The 20,513-nt window shown below is 43.1% G+C and overlaps 1 protein-coding gene and 1 pseudogene across 15 annotated transcripts in view; one reads left to right on the top strand and one right to left on the bottom strand.

Annotated features, from left to right (window-relative positions):
• dcc (DCC netrin 1 receptor) overlaps positions 1-20,513 on the bottom strand; it is a 482,450-nt gene that overhangs the window by 59,744 nt on the left and 402,193 nt on the right. For 13 of the 15 annotated variants that reach the window (XM_088435577.1, XM_088435580.1, XM_088435584.1 and 10 more), the window contains 2 exons: positions 17,740-17,889; positions 10,380-10,682 (listed from right to left, as the gene is read on the bottom strand). In XM_088435577.1, coding sequence (XP_088291703.1) covers positions 10,380-10,682; positions 17,740-17,889 — 453 coding nt within the window. The remainder of the gene's footprint in view (positions 1-10,379; positions 10,683-17,739; positions 17,890-20,513) is intronic. The other 2 variants (XM_088435578.1, XM_088435589.1) reach the window with 2 other exon arrangements.
• On the top strand, positions 909-2,268 carry LOC148411297 (uncharacterized; annotated as a pseudogene).

Below are 20,513 nucleotides of genomic sequence, written 5' to 3'. Positions count from 1 at the left end.
TCTTGCTGTCTCGCTCCACTGTTGGCAGCCTCCTTGACAGTAAAGCATTAACGGTCGCTGACTTTGTTAACATACAGGGTGCTTTGGATACACTGTTTACCCTCTCTGAGATTGTACTGTCTGATCTGGTCTTTGCTCCAAAATTTGATGAGAATGATGATTTATTTATTGATTGTGCTTGGGTTGAGTTTGCTCAGCGAACTGGGCACCAGCCCACTGACACCGCACTATATTCTCAAGTTTTTTGTGCTTCCGTATTAAAGGGGGTACACTAAACTATCGCTCAGGTGATGGAGAATAAACCCGACCTCCCTGGCGCTACTTTTGATCAATGGCTGACTCATTTGAAATTTTATTTAAGGAAACACGCCAAAGAAAATGACACAAAAGCAGAAACACGTAAAAATGCTGAATCCTAATTGGTCATGTTATAATTACAAAATTTGCAAAAACAAAATGATTCCGAGGTCCAATTTCTAACTCCTCACGCGCCTAATAGTGGCGAGTGTCATGTGCATCAATCCGGCCCCGTCTTTGTGCAGGGTTCCTATTTTTGCTCTTGCAACACCACCAATGAACAGCAGCGTTATATTGAATGGCAAGCCATCCGGGGAGACCAATCCTGTTCCATGGGAGTATGCTTCAACTGTGGAAAAATGGAGCATTGGGCTCGTGACTGCTGAGCACGACAGCATCCTCATCAATGGGCCAGCAGAGGAAGAGACAGAGGACAGTATTGGAGGCGGGGCCGTGGTGGCTATCATCAGCAAGCTCCTCTTGGTGCTACACCTGTAGCCCCGCCTCTATAGCCACCACATGCTCTCCCACTCGTTCAGCCGGCGCCACCTGCTGGCCAATACATGCAATGATGGGGCCCTGAATCCAATGGCCACGGCTTGCAGGATCCGATGACCAGCCTGACAGTGGGAGGAGGGACTGTTATACCTTTTATGGTCGACACGGAAGCAAGGTACTCCACTGTCATGACGCTGCCTCCTAGATGTTCCCTCACAGCTGATGGCATTCCACTTATTGGATTCAAGAGTGAAGAAATTATCCTGCCTTGAACCACGACCGTTACCACTCAATGTTATTCATACTCTCACGCATTCTTTTGTGTATGCCCCCAACTGTCCAGTCAATTTAATGGGGAGGAATCTCCATCAAAACATTCCCAGTTAACAAGTGCAGCCCTGATGGACTTTTTTTTTTTACAGTTTCCGGATGGAAACTCCTTCCACTGCTCCACAATGAATAAATGTTCTGACACTCAATTTTTACAATTAATACAAGAGGTTTCGACATCTGCCGTTGTTGCTCCTGCTTCTGCTGACATCTACTGGGCACGCATGGACATTGAATCTGAAGGATGGAAAGAGGCAGAACAATTTTGGACATTACGGCTGCCATGGATTCGGCACCTTCGCAGTTATGACATGGTTTCTGATTGTATGCACTGCACTCTATACTATGACAGACGCAGCGACGAGATTTATGTTGATTCGTTTCAAAACATTGACGGCAATGTTTGGCAATTGAACATCTGTGATTTTTTTTGTTGGTAAACCTGGAGTGGTATTCAACGTTTCATTGAGTGATGAACAATTAAAATGGTACATGATGGCTGTGTCACCATGCCACCCACATATTTCTTTGATGGTGTCTCCTGCGCATTCGGCTAGAGATCTTGGCCCTTTAGTCAGAGAAGGCACATTGGCTACCGATTGGCAACCAACGTTGGCCAGTACGTTGTTGTGTTTTCCATAGCTTGATGCTTATTGGATTCAATTTAATGCATTTCATCCATTTTTCATTTTGGGGGATTGCCTATTGGACAGACACCATGGTCGAGAAACGGTTGACGGTGATTTGGCTCCACTGGCATTGGTTGACTTGCCTGACACTTTTTGCTCGACAGATCCCACCAACGTGGGCCTCGGCGACGTGACTCCAGTCATGTTCTAAATGACACCTGACCCAATCAATTTATGTTCTACAATATTCAATTAAGAAGCAGGGATTGATTGGCATTTCCGATACTATTGATGGATTGATAAAGCTGGGGTGTTGTGTAAAATTTCACACTCCCAATACAATGCACCTATTTTGTCGGTCGAAAAAAGAAACACTGGTAAATACCGAATGATACCACACCCACTTTACCCATTCCTAATTCCCACTCGCCTCCTTCCCAAATTCCCCCTTCCCACACCCATTTCACTTGCATTGATTTGGCAAATGCCTTTTCCTGCATTCCATTGGATCTAAGCATGCAGAAATATTTTGCGTTCACATGGAATGGCAGTTGTTATTCATATACTCATCTTCCACAAGAATTTGTGTGTTCACCCTGGCTTTTCAATGCCTATTTGAAGCAACTGCTGGCTGTTTTGCAGCTTCCGGACAGTGTATTGCTGATATAATATGTTGATGACACATTGCTTGCCGCTCCTCCTGAAATATTGTGCATTGACGCCACCTGCTCACTTTTTCCTCATTTGGACGTGGTGGGCTTGAAGTGTTCAAAAAGCAAGCTTCAAATTGCCCGGCCTCAAGTTTCATTCTTGGGCCACCTTATTTCACCACAAGGCACGGCCATGTCGCCTTCTCACAAGGATGACATTCTACACCATCTATACACTATGAACGTCAAACAAATGCTCACTTTTTTAGGCTTGTGTAATTATTCACAACATTATTCTAAAATGTTTTATTTGGATGCATCTGAAAAAGCCAGCAGCATTTCTGCTGTTCTTTTTCAGAAATAGGGGGGGGGATGTGAGCGAAATGTTTGTTTATATGCCTCCACCCCACTTGAAAAATACGAGCAAAGACATCCAGTATGCGCAGCATTCGCATCCGCCCTGGCCCAACTGGTACAAAAAATATCACACATAGTTTTGCACCATCCATTGACCATTCGAACCTCACACAGCATAGTCCAATATGTTACGAGCCAAGCATTTACAATGACAGGAGGGCGACAAAGAAAAATTGAGGCGACACTGACACAACCAAACATTTTGTTTACAGATGAAGATAACAATATGGCGGACGGAGGAGAACCACACTGTTGTACACAACAGGTTGTGGAAGAAAACACACCCAGAAGTGATTTGTATGATACACCAGAAAGCGACCCAGAAATGATTTTGTTCACAGATGGGTGTTGTTTTAGAGGCCCAGAAGGCTTACAATCGGGATTCGCAGTAATACAATGGACGTGAGACATTCATAATGATTGTTGCCCAGAAGGCTTACAATCGGGATTCGCAGTAATGCAATGGACAGGAGACACATTCATAATGATTGTGGCCGAAAAGTTAACCGGCATCCAATTAGCACAAAGAGACGAAATTGTAGTTGTCAAAATTGCATTACGCATAGCCCATGGAGTCACGGCAAATATTTATATTGATTCTGCCTATGCCCATGTGGTAATCCACACTGTGCTTGCAGAGTGGCAAAGGAATGATTTTCTCACTACCATGGGGGCTCTAATAAAACATCAACAAGACATTTTGGCACTCAAGAACACACTTATGTTACCTAAGGCTGTAGCTGTTATGAAATGCCCAGGGCATTCCAAAGGCACTGACCTCATCACACAAGGAAATGCAGCCGCAGACAAAGCAGCAAAACAGGTGGCCGGTGATCTCCCAACCTTACAAATGACAGTCAGTGAGGAGGAGCTGAAAGTCAGAGAGGAGGTGAGCATGGTCACAGTCAGTGGCAGCAGCAAGCCAGCCCAGAGGAAATGAGTGCATGGAAGTTGAAGGGGGGAACGAATATGTGAGGACGGTGTGTGGACGAAAGATGGTAAGTGTATCCCGCCTCAAAACTGACTGCCCCTGGCTAAGTGCTGTCGATGGATTTCATTGATATGATTAAATCTGTGTCTGTGTCTGAGGCGTATCCCTGTAAATCTGAAACAGCAAGTATCGTGGTCAAACATCTAGTCCAGGGGAGTCCAAACTTTTTGCAAAGTGGGCCAGATTTGGTGTGTTCAAAATGTAAGGGGGCCAACCTTGGCGAGCGTTCTTTACATATAACAGCAATTAATTTACCGTAAATACATTTCAGTGAGCCGTTCTGTGTTTCACATTTGCTTTTTTATTTTCATTTCAGCTATCTTAAACATGTGTTTTGGGTCATTTGAAAGAGGCATAGAAAAATTGAATAGACATTAAATATTCAAATTGAATATTCACCTAACCACTTTTTTTTTTAACACTTTTAACGTTGAGTAAATCAAGTAATAGTCATATCAACAAGTGCAGGACTCATTTAAAATAAGGTCTGGGTCTATGGCAGTAGTAGATGTCTTGTAAGTGAGAGTCTGATGGCCGTGTCCTCATTTGGCTCTTATTTAAGTTCAAAACTGAGAATATCTTCTTACAGGAATACGTCGACCCGAACAAGTTTAGCATTTTCTTACCAAATGCTCGAATCTCTCGGAACTTGTCCTTATCTAGCTGTCGGTAAAAATTGGCGAGAGAATGCTGCAGCCGCCTTCCGCGGCTCTCTGCGTCACACTGCAGCCCAACTTTCCTCCTTATGTTGACTGTCGCCATTTTAGAAAATTAGGGGCTCATACAGTAAATTACTCATATACTAATTTGCTGTTCCTAACTGAGCCTATAGATGGCAGCATTTAGCACACGCAGGTAAAAGCGCTGCTGCCCAATGTATTCATTCTCCATGTGGGCCAGATGTTAATGTATTTATGACGCAGGCCTCGGGCCGGATGGAAATTGATCACGGGACGCTTTCGCCCCCGGGCCGGACTTTGGACATGCCTGATCTAGTCAATCATTATATGCTTTCCCATGGGTTTGAGAATTGTTCCGCTGAAGGAAAAACGTTATCACCATTTGAAATAGTATATGGAGGACCATACGGACTACCAGACTTAACCCATGACCAGCCACCGAGTGGATGTTCTTTTCCAGTTCACATGAAAAGACTGTTTGGCACAAGGGAGATGCATAAGCACAATGACTGGCCAGTGTGTTCTATCCCACAGAAAACCCGGGTCCGGATCGGAGACCATGTGTTCCTCAAGGTGCTGACGACCTCGTTGGGACAGTGAACGTTGGGCTGGCCCATTCCATAATGATCGCAGCGACACCAAACTGCGGTGAAAGTTGAAGGACGCGATGGGTGGATGTAGCAGTTGCAGTGCAAGATCCTTCAACCCCCTGTTGACGGGCCTAGCGACGCCAGTCTCTCGAAGTGAGGATCAGCACCCCCAAGTGCACGGACGGTGCACCAACGAAAAACCACAGTGGGAGAAAGGGTTTTTGTGGTAAACACACCCCTCTCAGGAGAATGACCTGGCCGCCAGCAATCCTCTGAGCAGTATGCTGCTTGGTGCTGGGCGGCGCCCTTGTGTCCGGACGACCAACAACGCCTACCTCTCACAAAGAGGCGTCATGGGCAACCTTCAGCTTTTGACGGACATCACGGGAACAGTGATTAACGTTACTTTTGTTTCAGTGTTGAGAACTCCAACCATAGGTCCAAACGCAACACTGACAAACCGCCAGTCCCAATCACCGGACAACCTTCAGTCTATTTTTGATGCAATTGGCATGCCCTGGAGCATTCCTGACAAAGACAAATTGATTGCCAAAGCAAATGCAGCGGGTTCGCATTTGCCATAATTGGTGCTCTATTTCCAGTGACTGAGTACAAACACACCGAGTTGCTCAATTATTTCAGTCATAAAGTATCATGACTGATTTCACGGAGGCACCTTTTACGCACACAGCCTCACAATTACACGCTACTTAACTTATAACCATCCAAAACAGACAATCATGGATGCTGTTGGGGTTAGCAGCGCAAGTGACCATGGCCATGACTGACTATCAACCTGTTGACTCTGTCCCCGACTCTGACGACGATTCAACAACTATCTGAACCATTCAAGATGCACCTACGGAAACGATTTTAGACATGGGATGTTGATGTGGTTTGTGATGTGTATATACATGTATTGGACCAAAAAGAGCTTTAGCTTTTTTTTCTTTTTCTTTTGTAACGAGCTCTTGCTTGGGAAGGGTTTCTACCTTTTTCCCAATGGGTTTTTGGGTAGTTTTCTTCCCACTCAAGCAATAGCTTTCAACATTGTTTGATGTGTTTTAATAATGATAATCAGGGGGGGATATGTGAAGGAAATCATATATTAGGTTGTTATCATTATGTGCTTATTTCTTGTCTAGAATAGTGTGGATTGCTATCCATGTATGCAGTCCTAGTTCATCTCGCCCCAGTCCTTAGATAAAGCTGTTGACGCAGGAAAGTGTGAGCTGGGACCTTGGCCGAGCTGTTGGTGGCACCCGGCTAGCTCTTTTTGTTATGTCTTGTAATGTGCAATGCTTTGCTGAATGAATAAAAACCAGGCAGGGGCGCTTGAGCGGGGAATTAGTGCTGGGAACGCATGAGTTTGCTCGCCAAGTTTTTTCCCTGTGCCATGGCATAGAAAAGTCAGTCTTGGCTGGTCTGAGTTACTCTTTTTGCTGTTTAGCAGCTAGGCTTGTCCTAGTCTTCTTTTAGAGATTTCTCACACTTCCAACTGCTTTAATGACCATTCAAACATCTCTAAATTCATCAAATGGGTGGACACACTTTAAGTGTCATACCAAGCGACCATTCCACGCGCCATCAGGTCCATTGTCAGCACAACCAGTTGAAGGGTCACTCGAGCTAAAACAATTAACATTTGAGTTTTTAGATGCTCTCTAATAGGTGCTCCCCATGTGCTTAATGATTGTGTTTTTGTGTGTCTCAAGGTGTTGAAGCGGAAGTGGTCTGAACCCTGATGGGACGGTCCCTACAAGGTGGTGGAACGGCCTTCATCCATTGTTCGATTGGAGGGAAAGGGGGACACGTGGGACCATCTCTCATTGACCCGCCCTGCTCTTACCCTGACCGGAAAGCCTCTTGCCATGCCTAATTCCGCTCCGACGTCACCAGCACTGCCCCCGTCCCACCCCGTCCCCTGCCATTATCTCACCTCTACACACATTTACCCCAGCAGGCCCCATTTAATTTCCGTTTCCCTTTTTTTTGCTGGAGTGTTTTCAAACCCAAAAGGGGATGCTAATTTTCTTTATGTGTTTTCTTGGTGTCGGAGTCTTTCGAGTTCGAAAAGGGGATTGAAGACTGCATCATAACATATATAGTGAAGACTGAATCATAACATATTTAGCCATGCTTGTGTGCTGTTTTATAACTTTGTATGACCTTGGCTTAGTAAGAGTGCACTCTGTTCAAACCAGCTGCATCCAGTTTTACTCTGATTTATATCCAGGTGGAAAAATACCCAACCTAAGTTTCAGTTTCATTTTGATAAGTTTGTTTCGATACGTTTCGGTACCTCTCTGCTACGAGTATAAAAGAACTTGCTTTGAATATGCTCTTTGCACAAACTGCACGATCTTAGCCTTTGTCTGCATCACATTTGTGCCCAGAATATTCTGCACTAAAAACTTCGAAGTGTTTGTCATATTTCATTCCTCTGGAATCCAGTTATTGACTGAACCTGGAATTGGACGAACACGTGGGAGGACCCCAAAAGGCTTGCCTTCCAACAATGGAATATGAAGTCGATCTAAAGTTCGACATTATGTAAATCTTAACATTTTCTTCATTGTGCGCTTAAATATACCTCTCTGCAGCTGGCCAATTAATAAAACAAAAAAACAAATCCCTTTCATCAGGGAGTCATTCATCCCAGGATAAAAATATACAACACTAAATGTGGTGGCTCTAATCTGCTTTATTCAATCTTGTTAGGAGATGTTCTGTGGGCTCGAAGGGTGGGTATGGGATGATTTAACTATGGGGGTGCCCAGGAAGATTGTGAGCTTGTGGAGGGAGGCTTTTGATGACCATTCTTGGGGTTTTTCGAACACCTGAGCTTCGCCACTGGCTTGCTTTTTCTGTTCAAAATCTTCCTCAGAGCTGAAAATCAATGTTAATCTAAGCCCACTTGGGCATGTAAACATAGCCATAATGGGAAGTGCACACCCACACACAGTACTAATATCCATCAATAGAGCCTAGAAACATAATGCATCTATGCCTTCACACAAGTACACCATCCAGCAACTATTTAGTTTTCTGCTCACATTGCTATAGGTGTTAAGACAGCTAAAGACACAAAGCGAAAAGAATGGAAAGGAATAAGACAGTCTGTTTGTCAAACTAAAGAAATACGAGTAATTTTTAATAATTTCACTATTCATTGTAAATTCCTTTTATTGACATTTATTCTTTAAATGGATTAACCAAAAACGCTAATGGATGTGAATGTTGGAGTTCAGCTAACTTTTAAACAAAAACTAGTTACACAAAAAGTACTGAATCATTGAACAGAAAGTCAAATTAAAAGAAATTGACCTTCTTATAACTAACTAACTAACTTCTTGTAAGAGGTGTATGTCATGTGTATGACACATACACATGTGTAGGTGTATGTTTGTATGAATCAAAATATTGCTTCTCCACACAGTTTGCACATACTTTTCCTGTTTGGCACCAAAAATCATTAACACATCAAGTTTTGTTGCATATTTGCATAAAGTTGGAGCTGCTTGTGGTACTTTTGGAAATTTTATCATTTCCACAGTTATGCATATTCATGAAGACTACTGGGCACGCATGGACTACCGTGAAGATCTACCGTCTGTAAAAAAGGGAGCAGTTTTGGGGATCTTAATCAAAATGAAAAGGGTACTTGTCAGGTTCTGTCAAGCTAGAACATTTAATCACACACAAGGGAGGAAGATAGGAGACTCGATTATTTTCGCTCATGAGAACAGACAGAGATGTGGGCAGTTACAGTCTCCAGTCGCTTTGCCACACACCTTGTCAAGTCCTCTTTTTTACTGGTTAGAGTAGCCCTCAGTTACAAATGTTACCGCCCTGAAGGTTCAGCAACGTGACAACAATCATACAATAGTGGTGTGTGTGTGTGTGTAAGTGATATCCGTCTCAGTTCATAAAGGTGCTTGGGCATGGGGGCAAGGGAGGCCAGTCTCCTGACAGGCACAGACCTTCTGGCCTACCTAGCAGTTAGAGCCTGGGTTGTTGAGCGTGCTGAGCATGCCTGTGCCCAGAGGGTCACAAGTTAAGAGCTCAGACTGAAAATTACTTTGACATGGAAGTGATCTCAAGATCATGTTGAACCATTAGCTCCTTGCTAATGATGGAGGGATTGGCCCCAAGTCCACCAGAGCTCCCAGGGACATCTTGGAAGGATAAGCCAAACTCAGAGAAGAGATCTAGGCTGTAAGGGGGGAAGTGCTATTTGACCCAACTGTATTCCTCCCTCTGAATTGGGCTTGGGCATTTTCCGAACAGTCAGACGGTTGTACAGAAGTCAGTGTTTTAGTCTGCCACAGTCCAATCATACTGCTGCAGAGCTAAGAGGCCCTGCTCCCTGGCACTACTACCTCCTCTATGGTGCCTCGTTAGGATGGACCAACTAGCACAGATTCTGAAGAGGATCTTACCCAATGGCCTCCCCTGCTGTCAAGGCATTTTTGCCAAATATGGCACAATGTGTTCTTTTTTGCACTTGGCATCTAGTACAATCTGTTGAGCCTGGAAAGAGGCTCCTTCCACCTGTGGTCCCTTCAGAAGCTTTCTTCTTTTCCCCAGATGGGGTTTTGAGTTTTTCCTTCCCCTTCTGGGAGCTTTGTTCAGAGGATGTTGTTGGGTATTAATGATGTTCTGTGTGACTTATTTTTCACCTGTGAAGCCTTTTGAGACTGTGGTGATTCAGGGCTATACAAATAAACTTGACTTGACTGCCCAACCCCAATACCTTCCGGATCTCCTCCTCACACATCTGGAATAAGGCACAGGCACAGATTGTCTTCCTCAATCTGGGCCTGCCCTGTCATGTGGTAACATACAAACACCCCAAGCTACCTCAAGGGGTCTATACAAGGTGGTTAGCCTGTGGCCAAAGAGTAGGTAAAGAAAGCTAGCCAATCCATGCTGTTTATAGGTAATATGAGATCATATATTGCATTCTGTTTGCTACTCACCAATGTTTGCAACTGTTTTAACAAATTATCAACTGTCATTACTTAGTATCAACCATGGCGTAAATAGAAATACAGACTTTTTAAATGACAAATCATTAAGACTGGGCATCAAACACAATACACCACCACCAATTAGTAATCTGATGTTCAATTTCTGTATTTAGAAACCTTTTTTTTAATAAAATCGTTACACTTCGAATCTGTGTAACTTTAACATACTGTATCAACCTTGATAAAACATTCAAGCATACTTTTCATACAGCTCAAGTGTGTGTCAAAAAAAAAAAAAAGGATAAAGAAAATTGTTTTACTTACTTGACTGTGGCAGCATAGAAGTGTACACCTTGGCGTCAATGGTGCTTATTGGAGGTGGCAGCAGTGGATTTGTAAAACTTCTAAGTGGGTGAGTTGGCCGCACGCATGCGGTTGGTATATTCCGACATGCCTGTGATTCCTCTGATGCAACCGGGGTAGCAGCAGCAAGGGCCCCAGAGACTGGGCCAACACCTGGAACATGTTCCCCTGTACTAACACAGGAGCCGGGGATGAGGGGAGGAGGCTGTTGTTGTGGAGACTGCTGCTGCAGAAGAGGATTTGAGGAAGCATCTGTGGATATGACTTAGAAACGTGATGAAACAGTGCAGACAGGAATAATGGAAGGAATTGCAAATGAGATGGGATGAAAGAGGAAGGACAAAATATGAGTCACCTAGTTCTTTTCAGAAACAAGAAATGTAATTTATAAAAATACCGTATACATTAAATCGACTCTCAACACAATTGATATGTCGTACTGTTTCAGATTTCCATGCAAGCACTTGATGGAAACCAATTTATAGTAGTTGTCATCACATTTCTCTGCAGACAGGGTGTTAGTACTTAGTATAGTGTGAAAGCTTGGCTTAAAGCGTCTTGAACATCTAGCACCTACACATATATTGTTGAGAATTTGGCACCATAACTATTTGCACTATAGCGCAACTAACAAAATACTTTCACAAGAATAATAATGAAATCCACAATTTTAAGACAATGACCCCAAACACACTGCAAACCAGTTTTAGAAATACCGTGGCACTACTTCGCGCCTCGCCTATCGCGCCCTCAGTCCATCGCAGATTTGCTTTCACGGTTTCCTGCATGCCAGACAGACGAGGTAACTATAAATGCACTTGCCGCCGACATCGAACTACTGCAGTACACATTGTTACTTAAATCTTAAATTAATAAACGTTATATAGTAACTGAAGTTACCCCTCTCCAACCTTTGAAGTCTCGCGGCAGCCACGGTCATATTAGTGGCACCCAGAAGTCTAATTAAAGTGAAAGCTGTAGATAAGCAAACATGAAAATAATGAGAGTTTACACTTGAAATACCATTTTATTATAAAAGAAATCTAGGTCTGGTGAAAGTCTTTGCTCCCTTCCCATGGGTGTAGCCAACAACGTGTTTGTTTTATGAGTGGCACAGGCACGTCCCTTTCTGTGTCAAGTTTGAGTGTCCTGCAAGACCACTACTTTGTGGTTTTTCACTTATTGCGGGGGGGGGGGGGGTATCACTCTACCTGAAAATGGGTGCAGAACGAATGCACTATGATATCTTTTGTCAAGCAACAGTAGAACGCCTATACAACAAAATCATATTTTCAGACAGAATTTTTTCACAACGGGACTTTTCACTATAGCAAATCTATGTCTTGGACGTAGACAGAAAAAAACATCAAACAAAACCATCTAACACTGGAAAAGGAAAAAAAAATTGCCAAATCTACACTAAGTATTCATTTTCATGCATAATAGCTTTCACTTTGCTTCATTCATCTTTCATCTTTATTTCTTGTATCCTATCTTCAAGTGTTACGCTTGGTCTAAGCTTGAAGCGTTTGCGAGCTTCACGTGTCAACAGATTTTCCAGATGAACAGATGAACAAAAATACTGTATTTTAAAAGAGGGGCATATCTAGGTAACATTGATTTCTGACATCAGAAGCAGTCAGTGGCAGTAAATGAGTTAATGTTGGTTGATATTAACATGCTTGGGAATTTAGTGTAACATTTGGTGACTGAAAGTAGACGACACCTTAGATTAGGTTGGAGAATGTCTAAGTCAGAGGTGCCCGTCCAGTCCTTGAGAGCCCCTATCCAGCCTAAACGGGCACTGCTGGTCTAGGCTGTGGTGTGTACAGGCAAGACAGAGTCTGCACTCTTGTAAAAAACACCTACACACTGCTACAATTTACACGGTTAAAAAATACTTTTACAACAGAAGGAAGTAATGCCTTGCTGGCAATTAAAAGTCAAAACTAATGTTTCCAAAAACAGAAAAATAGACCAACCTTTAGATTAAATTTAAAGTCAACAACACGTACAGTTACAATTACAAAACTCACATTTATGACCCATTCATTGCAATCTAATATCTATGGAACAGCATCTTTTGTGGAGCTAAAAATACACCATGTAGGGTCCAACTTTCCATTCATTTCCTAAACTGTATCACCATCCATCCATCCATCCATCTTCTACGGCTGTCTTCCGGGGTTGGGTCGCGGGGGCAGCAGCTTGAGCAAGGAAGCCCAGACCTCCCTCTCCCCGGCCACTTCATCCAGCCCTTACGGAAGGCTCCCCAGGCGCTCCCAGGCCAGCCGAGAGACATAGTCCCTCCAGCATGTCCTGGGTTGTCCCCGGGGCCTCCTTCCAGTGGGACATGCCCGAAACACCTCACCAGGAAGGCGTCCGGGGGGCATCCTAACCAGATGCCCGAACCACCTCAGCTGGCTCCTCTCAACACGGAGGAGCAGCGGCTCGACGCTGAGCCCCTCCCGGATGACCGAGCTTTTCACCCTATCTCTAAGGTAGAGGCCGGACACCCTGCAGAGGAAACTCATTTCGGCCGCTTGTATCCGGGATCTTGTTCTTTCGGTCACGACCCACAGCTCGTGGCCATAGGTGAGGGCAGGAACGTAGATCAAGTGGTAAAAAGAGAGCTTCGCCTTTTGGCTCAGCCCTCTCTTCACCACGACAGACCGGTGCAGAGCCTGCATGAGAGCAGACGCCGCACCGATCCATCCGTCGATCTCACGCTCCATCCTACCCTCACTCGTGAACAAGACCCCAAGATACTTGAACTCCTCCACTTGGGGCAGGACCTCATCCCCGACCCAGAGAGGACATTCCACCCTTTTCCAACTGAAGCTCCAGCAACCCTGAATAGACCTTACCGGGAAGGCTGAGGAGTGTGATTCCCCTGTAGTTCGAACACACCCTCCGTTCCCCCTTCTTATAAAGGGGGACCACCACCCCAGTTTGCCAATCCAGGGGCACTGTCCCTGACGTCCACGCGATGTTGCTGAGGCGTGTCAGCCAAGACAGCCCTACAACATCCAGAGCCTTCAGGAACTCCGGGCGGATCTCATCCACCCCTGGGGCCTTGCCACTAAGGAGTTTCTTGACCACCTCAGTGACTTCAGCCCCAGAGATGGGAGAGCGCACCTCGGTGCCCGAAGACTCTGCTCCCTCCGAGGAAGACGTGTCGGTGGGATTGAGGGGGTCTTCGAAGTATTCTGCCCACCGATTCACAACGTCCCAAGTTGAGGTGAGCAGTGCCCCATCTCCACTGTACACAGTGTCAATGGTGCACTGGTGTTTGGTGCATAGGCACAAACAACAGTCAGGACCCGTCCCCCCACCCGAAGGCGGAGGGAGGCTACCCTCTCGTCCACTGGGGTAAACCCCAATGTACAGGCGCTGAGCTGGGCGGCAACAAGAATGCCCACACCAGCTCTGCGCCTCTCACCGCAGGCAACTCCAGAGTGGAAGAGAGTCCAACCCCTCCTGAGAGGACTGGTACCAGAGCCCAAGCTGTGTGTGGAGGTGATCTATATCTAGTCTGAACTTCTCAGCCTCGCACACCAGCTCAGGCTTCTTCCCGGCCAGAGAGGAGACATTCCATGTCCCAAGAGCTAGCTTCTGTCGCCGGGGATCGGTGCGCCAATGTCCTTGCCTTTGGCCGCTGCCCAGCTCTCTTTGCACCCGACCCCTATGGCCCCTCACACAGGTGGTGAGCCCATGTCAGCCCAAACTGTATCACTTTTCCTGTTAATGGTCATTATTCACACTTAATTGAATATCTTTTGTGTGCCAACCTAAAAAAAAAAAAAAACGTTATGTTTTAAATCTTTACTTCTTTAACACTGATAATCAATATTGTAATATGAAATTTTAACATGAAACTATTCAAATACATTACACTACGTTTTTCCTATTTAGACATGTTTAGGACTCAAATTAATGCTTGCCTATTTGTAAAAAAAAAAAAAAAGGAATGAGTTCCATCTTAGCGTGAGTAGGGCAAAAAATGGATAGGTGCATGAGCTAAAAGGTATTACATGGGGAAAAATGTGGAGATTAAAAAAATATCAGACACTGGTTTAGAATTAATCATTACATTTCTATTTTCAGCAGATATTACCCCAGGTAAACAAATGAATCAAATATACATAAAGTCTGTTGACTGCACACTCTACACAACCATCTACCCTTATCTAATTTTACCCTCTATGCATTTAATTTAAGTACTGGTCAAATTAGACAGGAATGCAATTAAAAGGATTTTAATTTTTATTCAACAATAGCATGTCATCATTCACATCATTAAGACAAACGTTAGTTGAAATTAATGAACGGTGACTGAGGAAGCCCAGGCACAAACTGGAAGTGGGAACTTTCCATATACAGTCGGCCCCCGGCTTACGAGCACCCTGATTTACGAACAATTCGCCTTACGAGCGTGGATCAGGGAGATTTTTGTCCTCCGCTTACGAACAAACCTCTCGCCTTACGGGCAATTCGACATGCCGGCTATTGAGTATGTAGGAAAGTTCTCGTTTAATTGCGTCAATAAAATCAACAGTAGCAACTTCATCAATCATCAGTAGATACTTGTGGCAGTAACGTGAACGCTATTGGTCTTACAACGTCACACTGACTGTCTCACTCACGGTGTCTAAATATATTACCATTTAAGTGTAGTGTTTGTACAGCTAACGGGAAAAACAGCTGACATGAAATTAAATGTGCCGATTGCAGGACAAAGAATTGTCATTGGTTTAAATGTGTGTTTTTTTTTAAATTAATTGTCAATACATTCCAACCGTTTAAAAAAAAAAGTGCGAATAATTATCAGTCAGTCACGGAGATGCGAATATGCTATTGGTCGATTAAGGTCACCCGGTCTCACTCACGGAGATGCTATTGGCCGGCGTCACACGTCAATCACAGAAATGCCGATATGCTATTGGCCGAACGCCAATGGAAGGAAGGAGAGAAAATTAGTGAAAAACGGAATGTTGTGAAGACTTTGCAAACTTTATCTGTTAGACATAGCTTCTAAAATTACTAGCAGCGGTAAAGAAAGAAATAAGAGGATGATGTTTTAGTATCTGCGTGATTTGCACCCTGACTGAAAGAGTTACTGTAACACTGTAAGACCAATAGCATATCTATCGCCGTATTAACTTTGAGCGTTGGACTCTGCCCCCCTCTGCTTACACCCAGCTCAAGTCTCGTCGTTTCAAAGGTAAAAGCTAATTATCCATGGTATTTACTATATAATGCAAGTGTACAGCAGATTATGTCACTTAATTTTAATGTATGTATACAGTGTGTCGTTTTTACCTAAGGCTTCGGCGCGCGTTGCACGCATTCACGAGCAATTCGAGATACGAGCGTAGCCGCTGAACGGATTAAGTTCGTAACCCGGGGGCCCACTGTACTGTAAATTATTTTCACTTTAACATCACTTACAATTTGGTCAAACGAAGTTGGAAGTCTGAAATGACAATCACTTATCGGCTTGTAAAATCTTGCACAATAATGGGCTCACAGCCTGAGACTTTATACAATGTCATACAAGGTGTGATTAACAGAAGGCTCCAGTATTGTTTTGTGTTCCCCTTGACAGTTACGTGGAACTGAATTTTGTTGCTAGTGATCAGTCCTCCCAGGGTGGTAGATAATTGAATGATTCTGAGGCTTCTTATTGTTTCTTGACTGTCTCCAAGTCAATGATACAAGCTGACAAGAAATTAGGCAATCATTGAATTACTCCCCCCTAATGCATCATTTGGCTCTGCAGTAAAATTGTCTCACAAAAGACAGGAAGCTTGATAGCAGGAACACAGACGCTCGCAAAAGTTTACTCAGTCGATTCTCTTTTTAGGATTTTCCATCTATTCTGTAATTTGAAAATGAAAATGTCCAGCAAGATAAATTGTGGTCATCTACAACCTTGCACATGCAAATTACTTTATACAGTCAGTATCAGCATTCATTACAAAAGAAACAAAATGGACACTGCGGTATAATACAGGTCTGATCATCAGAACCACTAAATCACACAGACAGCAACGTTTACTTTTTTATAAGTTAATTGAAAAAATAATGACCCATTATTTTAGCATGAGCTCAAGTGTTACACATTACACAACATTTTGTTCACCAATGCTCATGCAGTGAAGAACTAAAACATAGATGAGAAATTTGGATGACTCTCCAGAGAAGTTTTTTGGGAACCTGAGGCTTTGTAAGCTTTTTTTTTAATTTTTATTTATTTATTTTTTTTTAGAGAAGTGAAATAGGATTTTCCGAATTGAAATGAAGGTAAATGCTTGACAATATGATAAAGGTGAGTGAAACGAACAGTTTCCCGTGGATCTTTGGAAAATATTACAGTGACTGTTGGAGAAATTTAGTAAACCTTTTATTTTAATGTGGAATAAATCAGTATTTAATCAGATGTGCCAATCAATTATGACATTTTAATTGAAGTCATTAATACAGCAATCAGTAGTACTCAGTTGAGTAAAGCACGTGTACCAATCAATCATGTGTTAGCTATTATATTGATCAAATGTTCCTAATTGTTTAAATGATTTATTATTGATGTTGATTCACAGTGATTGTACATTTGACACCTTTTCTTAACTATTAGAATAGCAACATGTTCCACACATGTCAGGGGCGCTCCGGGCCGTGTGATAGTGGTTGTTGGAGTCTTTTCAGGGCCCGTCAAACAGCACCCAGGACCCGGGGTCACCTGGAGGCTCCCCCAGAAAGACGAAGTTGGGTGGGGAAGTGTGGTGGACCCGGGCATTCGACTTACTGGAACGTGTTGCTGCATACTACATAGTGCCATTCACACACGCCCGCGCTTAGCTTTCACAAAGATGTATTTCAAGAATCTGGGTTCCAGCCGCACACATCGCTCCCCCATGCATCTCTACCCTTTAGGGCCGGAACCTTCATGTAATCTAGGGATCTCTGAATAATAAAACTAAGGGGAGCGAGGAAGGACCTCAGAGCGTGGCAGCACTGCAGCCTTTGTGGTCCTGTTTCGTTCTCCTCATGCATGAGCAAAAACGTTGCCTTCTATCTCTTTCTTCGTCAAGCATTCGGATTGGCGGTAATTGGTTTGGTGAACCTGACAGTAACCCTATTACATATTAGCATAAAGCCCATGATAGTTATAAAAAGAAGCAAAACATAGATTTTGCATGTCCATGCCAAGGCTATTTGCAAATAAAAAATAAAAAGAAAAAAGTGAACTCATCTAATGTTTCAATAAGGTATTTTATTTGTTCACTGTTTCTGGCTGATAATCCTTTTTTGGTTTTACCTTGAGTGTATCCTCGGTCCACAGTCAGGTTGGGGAAAGGCATCGGTCTTAAACTGAATTTGGTGTGGGTGAAGCTGCATGAAGGAGAAGGAAGTATACCAGGATACTGAGAAGAATCAAGCAATGGCACTGGAATGGCACTGACCACTGCTGAAAACGATAAAGACAGTGGTCAGTACATATGACACAAACTAGAATAGACATAAAATGATGTGAGACAACTTATGCCCAGAAAGATAAATTGTGATGCAGCTAAAAATTAAAATAGAGTAATTACTTGTGCGTGCTCATACTCCTGTGGCATTATAGAAAAATCATTTTTAGCCAACCAAGTTTTTAGCATTGAGAAAACAGGTATGTTCATATGCATTTACAAGTATGATCAAACCTACAGTGTTGGATATAGACAAAGTGACTTGTAATCTAAGGCAGGGGTTATCAAACCTTTTGGAATCAGGGACACCTATTAGAAAGCATTTTCCAAGGACCCCCATTGCAAATGTTTGGGTAGAATAAAAATTAAGCCAAAGATAAGTGCCCTTTTTATTCAGCAACATATTCAATTAGACATTATTGAATATGAATTTATTATTTGTTACTTTTGAGCAATACTCAAGTTTAGAAAATAAAAATTGAAAATTGTGAATGAAAAACATCACTTTAGCTTTTGGTTGGCTTTATCGCCTTGTTAAAGCATAAAATTTCAAAATGATTACTTTTTTTAAATATATGGAACTGATTAAATTGATTGGTCATGAATACAATCACAGTTTAATATTAAATAAAATGCAATGAACACAAATACAGTCGGCCCCCGGTTTACGAACACCCTCTTTTACGAACATTTCGACTTACAAGTGTGGACCACGGAGTTTTTTTTTCCCCCACTTATGCACAAACCTTCCGTCTTACGAACAATACGACATGCCGGCCAATGTATTCGTACATTTATTTTCACTTTGCAATATCAACTAAATCAGAAGTTGACGCTCATCACGGCAACGTTGAACGCTATTGCTCTTAAAATGTCACAGTCACTGTCTCAGTCACGGTGTCAGTCACGGAGTCAGTCACGGAGATGCCAATATGCTATTGGTCGATTAAGGTCACAGTCGCGGTCTCACTCACGGAGATGCTATTGGCCGGCGTCACGTCAATCACAGAAATGCCGATATGCTATTGGCCGAACGCCTTTATCTAGCTTGATGGCACAGTTGGTCGGGATGGAAAAATTCTGCGGGTTGGTCTTTGCTGACCTCTGTCTCCACTCAGCTCAAGTCACGTCGCCCCAGAGGAAAATGTCATTTATTCTTTGTATATCCATGTTAAATTAAATTAACTGTACAGTAGATTATGGTACTAATTTTAAATATGTGTGTGCAAATTCGTGATGGTTTTAACTATGATTTCACCACGCGTTGCCAGTCAATGTGTACGTACAATTGGCCTCGCTTTGCTACATCAACGAAATCATCTGCTCACGAATGACATGGTAACGCTGATATGCTATTGCTCTTACAATGTCACAGTCACTGTTTCAGTCACGATGTCAGTCACGGAGATGCCGATATGCTATTGGTCGAGCGCCTTCATCTAGCTTGATGGCACAGCTGGTCGGGACGGAAGGAAGGAGAGAAAATCAGTCAAAAACAGAAGGAAGGAATGTTGTTAAGACTTTGCAAACTTTATCTGTTAGACATGGCTTCTAAAATTGCTAGTGGAGGTAAAGGAAGAAGTAAGAGGATGATGACAATAGAAACCAAGCAGGAGATAATAAAAAAAAAGTTACGAAGGAGGCGCACGCATGGTTAACCTTGCTCGTGAGTATGGCCGTAACTGCTCAGCAATCTTCTAAGGCCAAGACTTTCCTTGCCGGGGGACGGACCTCGATCGACAACAAAATTGAGAGGCTTCTTCTATTATGGATTAAAGAGAAGGAAATCGCCGGTGATATGTTCCAGTTTGAGAAAAGTTCGGGTTTAAGAAAATAAATAAATAAATTCTGCGGGTTGGTCTCTGCTCCCCTCCGCCTCCACCCAGCTCAAGTCACGTCGCCCCAAAGGTAAATGTCATTTTTACTTTGTATATGTTATTTAACTGTACAGTAGATTATGTTACTCATTTTTAATATGTGTATAAAGTAGTGATGTTTTTACCTAAGGTTTTTGCACGCGTTGCACGCATTCACTAATTAACATAGGTTCTGATTGCCCGTCATACAAACAGTTCAAGTTACGAGCGTAGCCGCTGAACGGATTAAGTTTGTAACTTGGGGGCCCACTGTATATATATTTTTGAATAATAACCAAATATTCTGTCCTTCTTTTTATGACATATTACAATGGCTTCGAGGTAGATAGACAGCAAATAAGTCTAACTTCCTTATTTACAGTAGTAGTCCATCTCAGTCTACTGGCTCCCGGACATTAGTTATAGGGAACTCCATCACCTGTGACATTAAGCCTAAAACGCCAGCCACCGCAATGTGTATTCCTGGGGCCAGAGCACCCGACATTGAAGCTACTCTTAGGGAGCTGACACGCAAGAGGCCTAGACATCAGTGTAGTGCAAACAACACTAGTTACTCAGATATAGTGATACATGTCGGTCCAATGATACGAGAATGAGGCAATCTGAGATTACAAAGAAGAATTTAGCTCGGATTTGTAATCTCGCCAGAAAGATGAGTTGGCATTGAGTAATTGTCTCTGGCCCTCTGCCTGCAAGAGGCAATTATGACAAGTATAGCAGATTATTATCGCTTAATCGGTGGA

Source organism: Hippichthys cyanospilos, chromosome 15 (genome assembly GCF_059441005.1).
Source record: "Hippichthys cyanospilos isolate Australia breed blue-spotted pipefish chromosome 15, RoL_Hcya_1.0, whole genome shotgun sequence".
Taxonomy (NCBI): domain Eukaryota; kingdom Metazoa; phylum Chordata; class Actinopteri; order Syngnathiformes; family Syngnathidae; genus Hippichthys; species Hippichthys cyanospilos.
The sequence above is the reverse complement of the archived record's forward strand: the minus strand, read 5'-3'. Positions and strand labels throughout refer to the sequence as shown.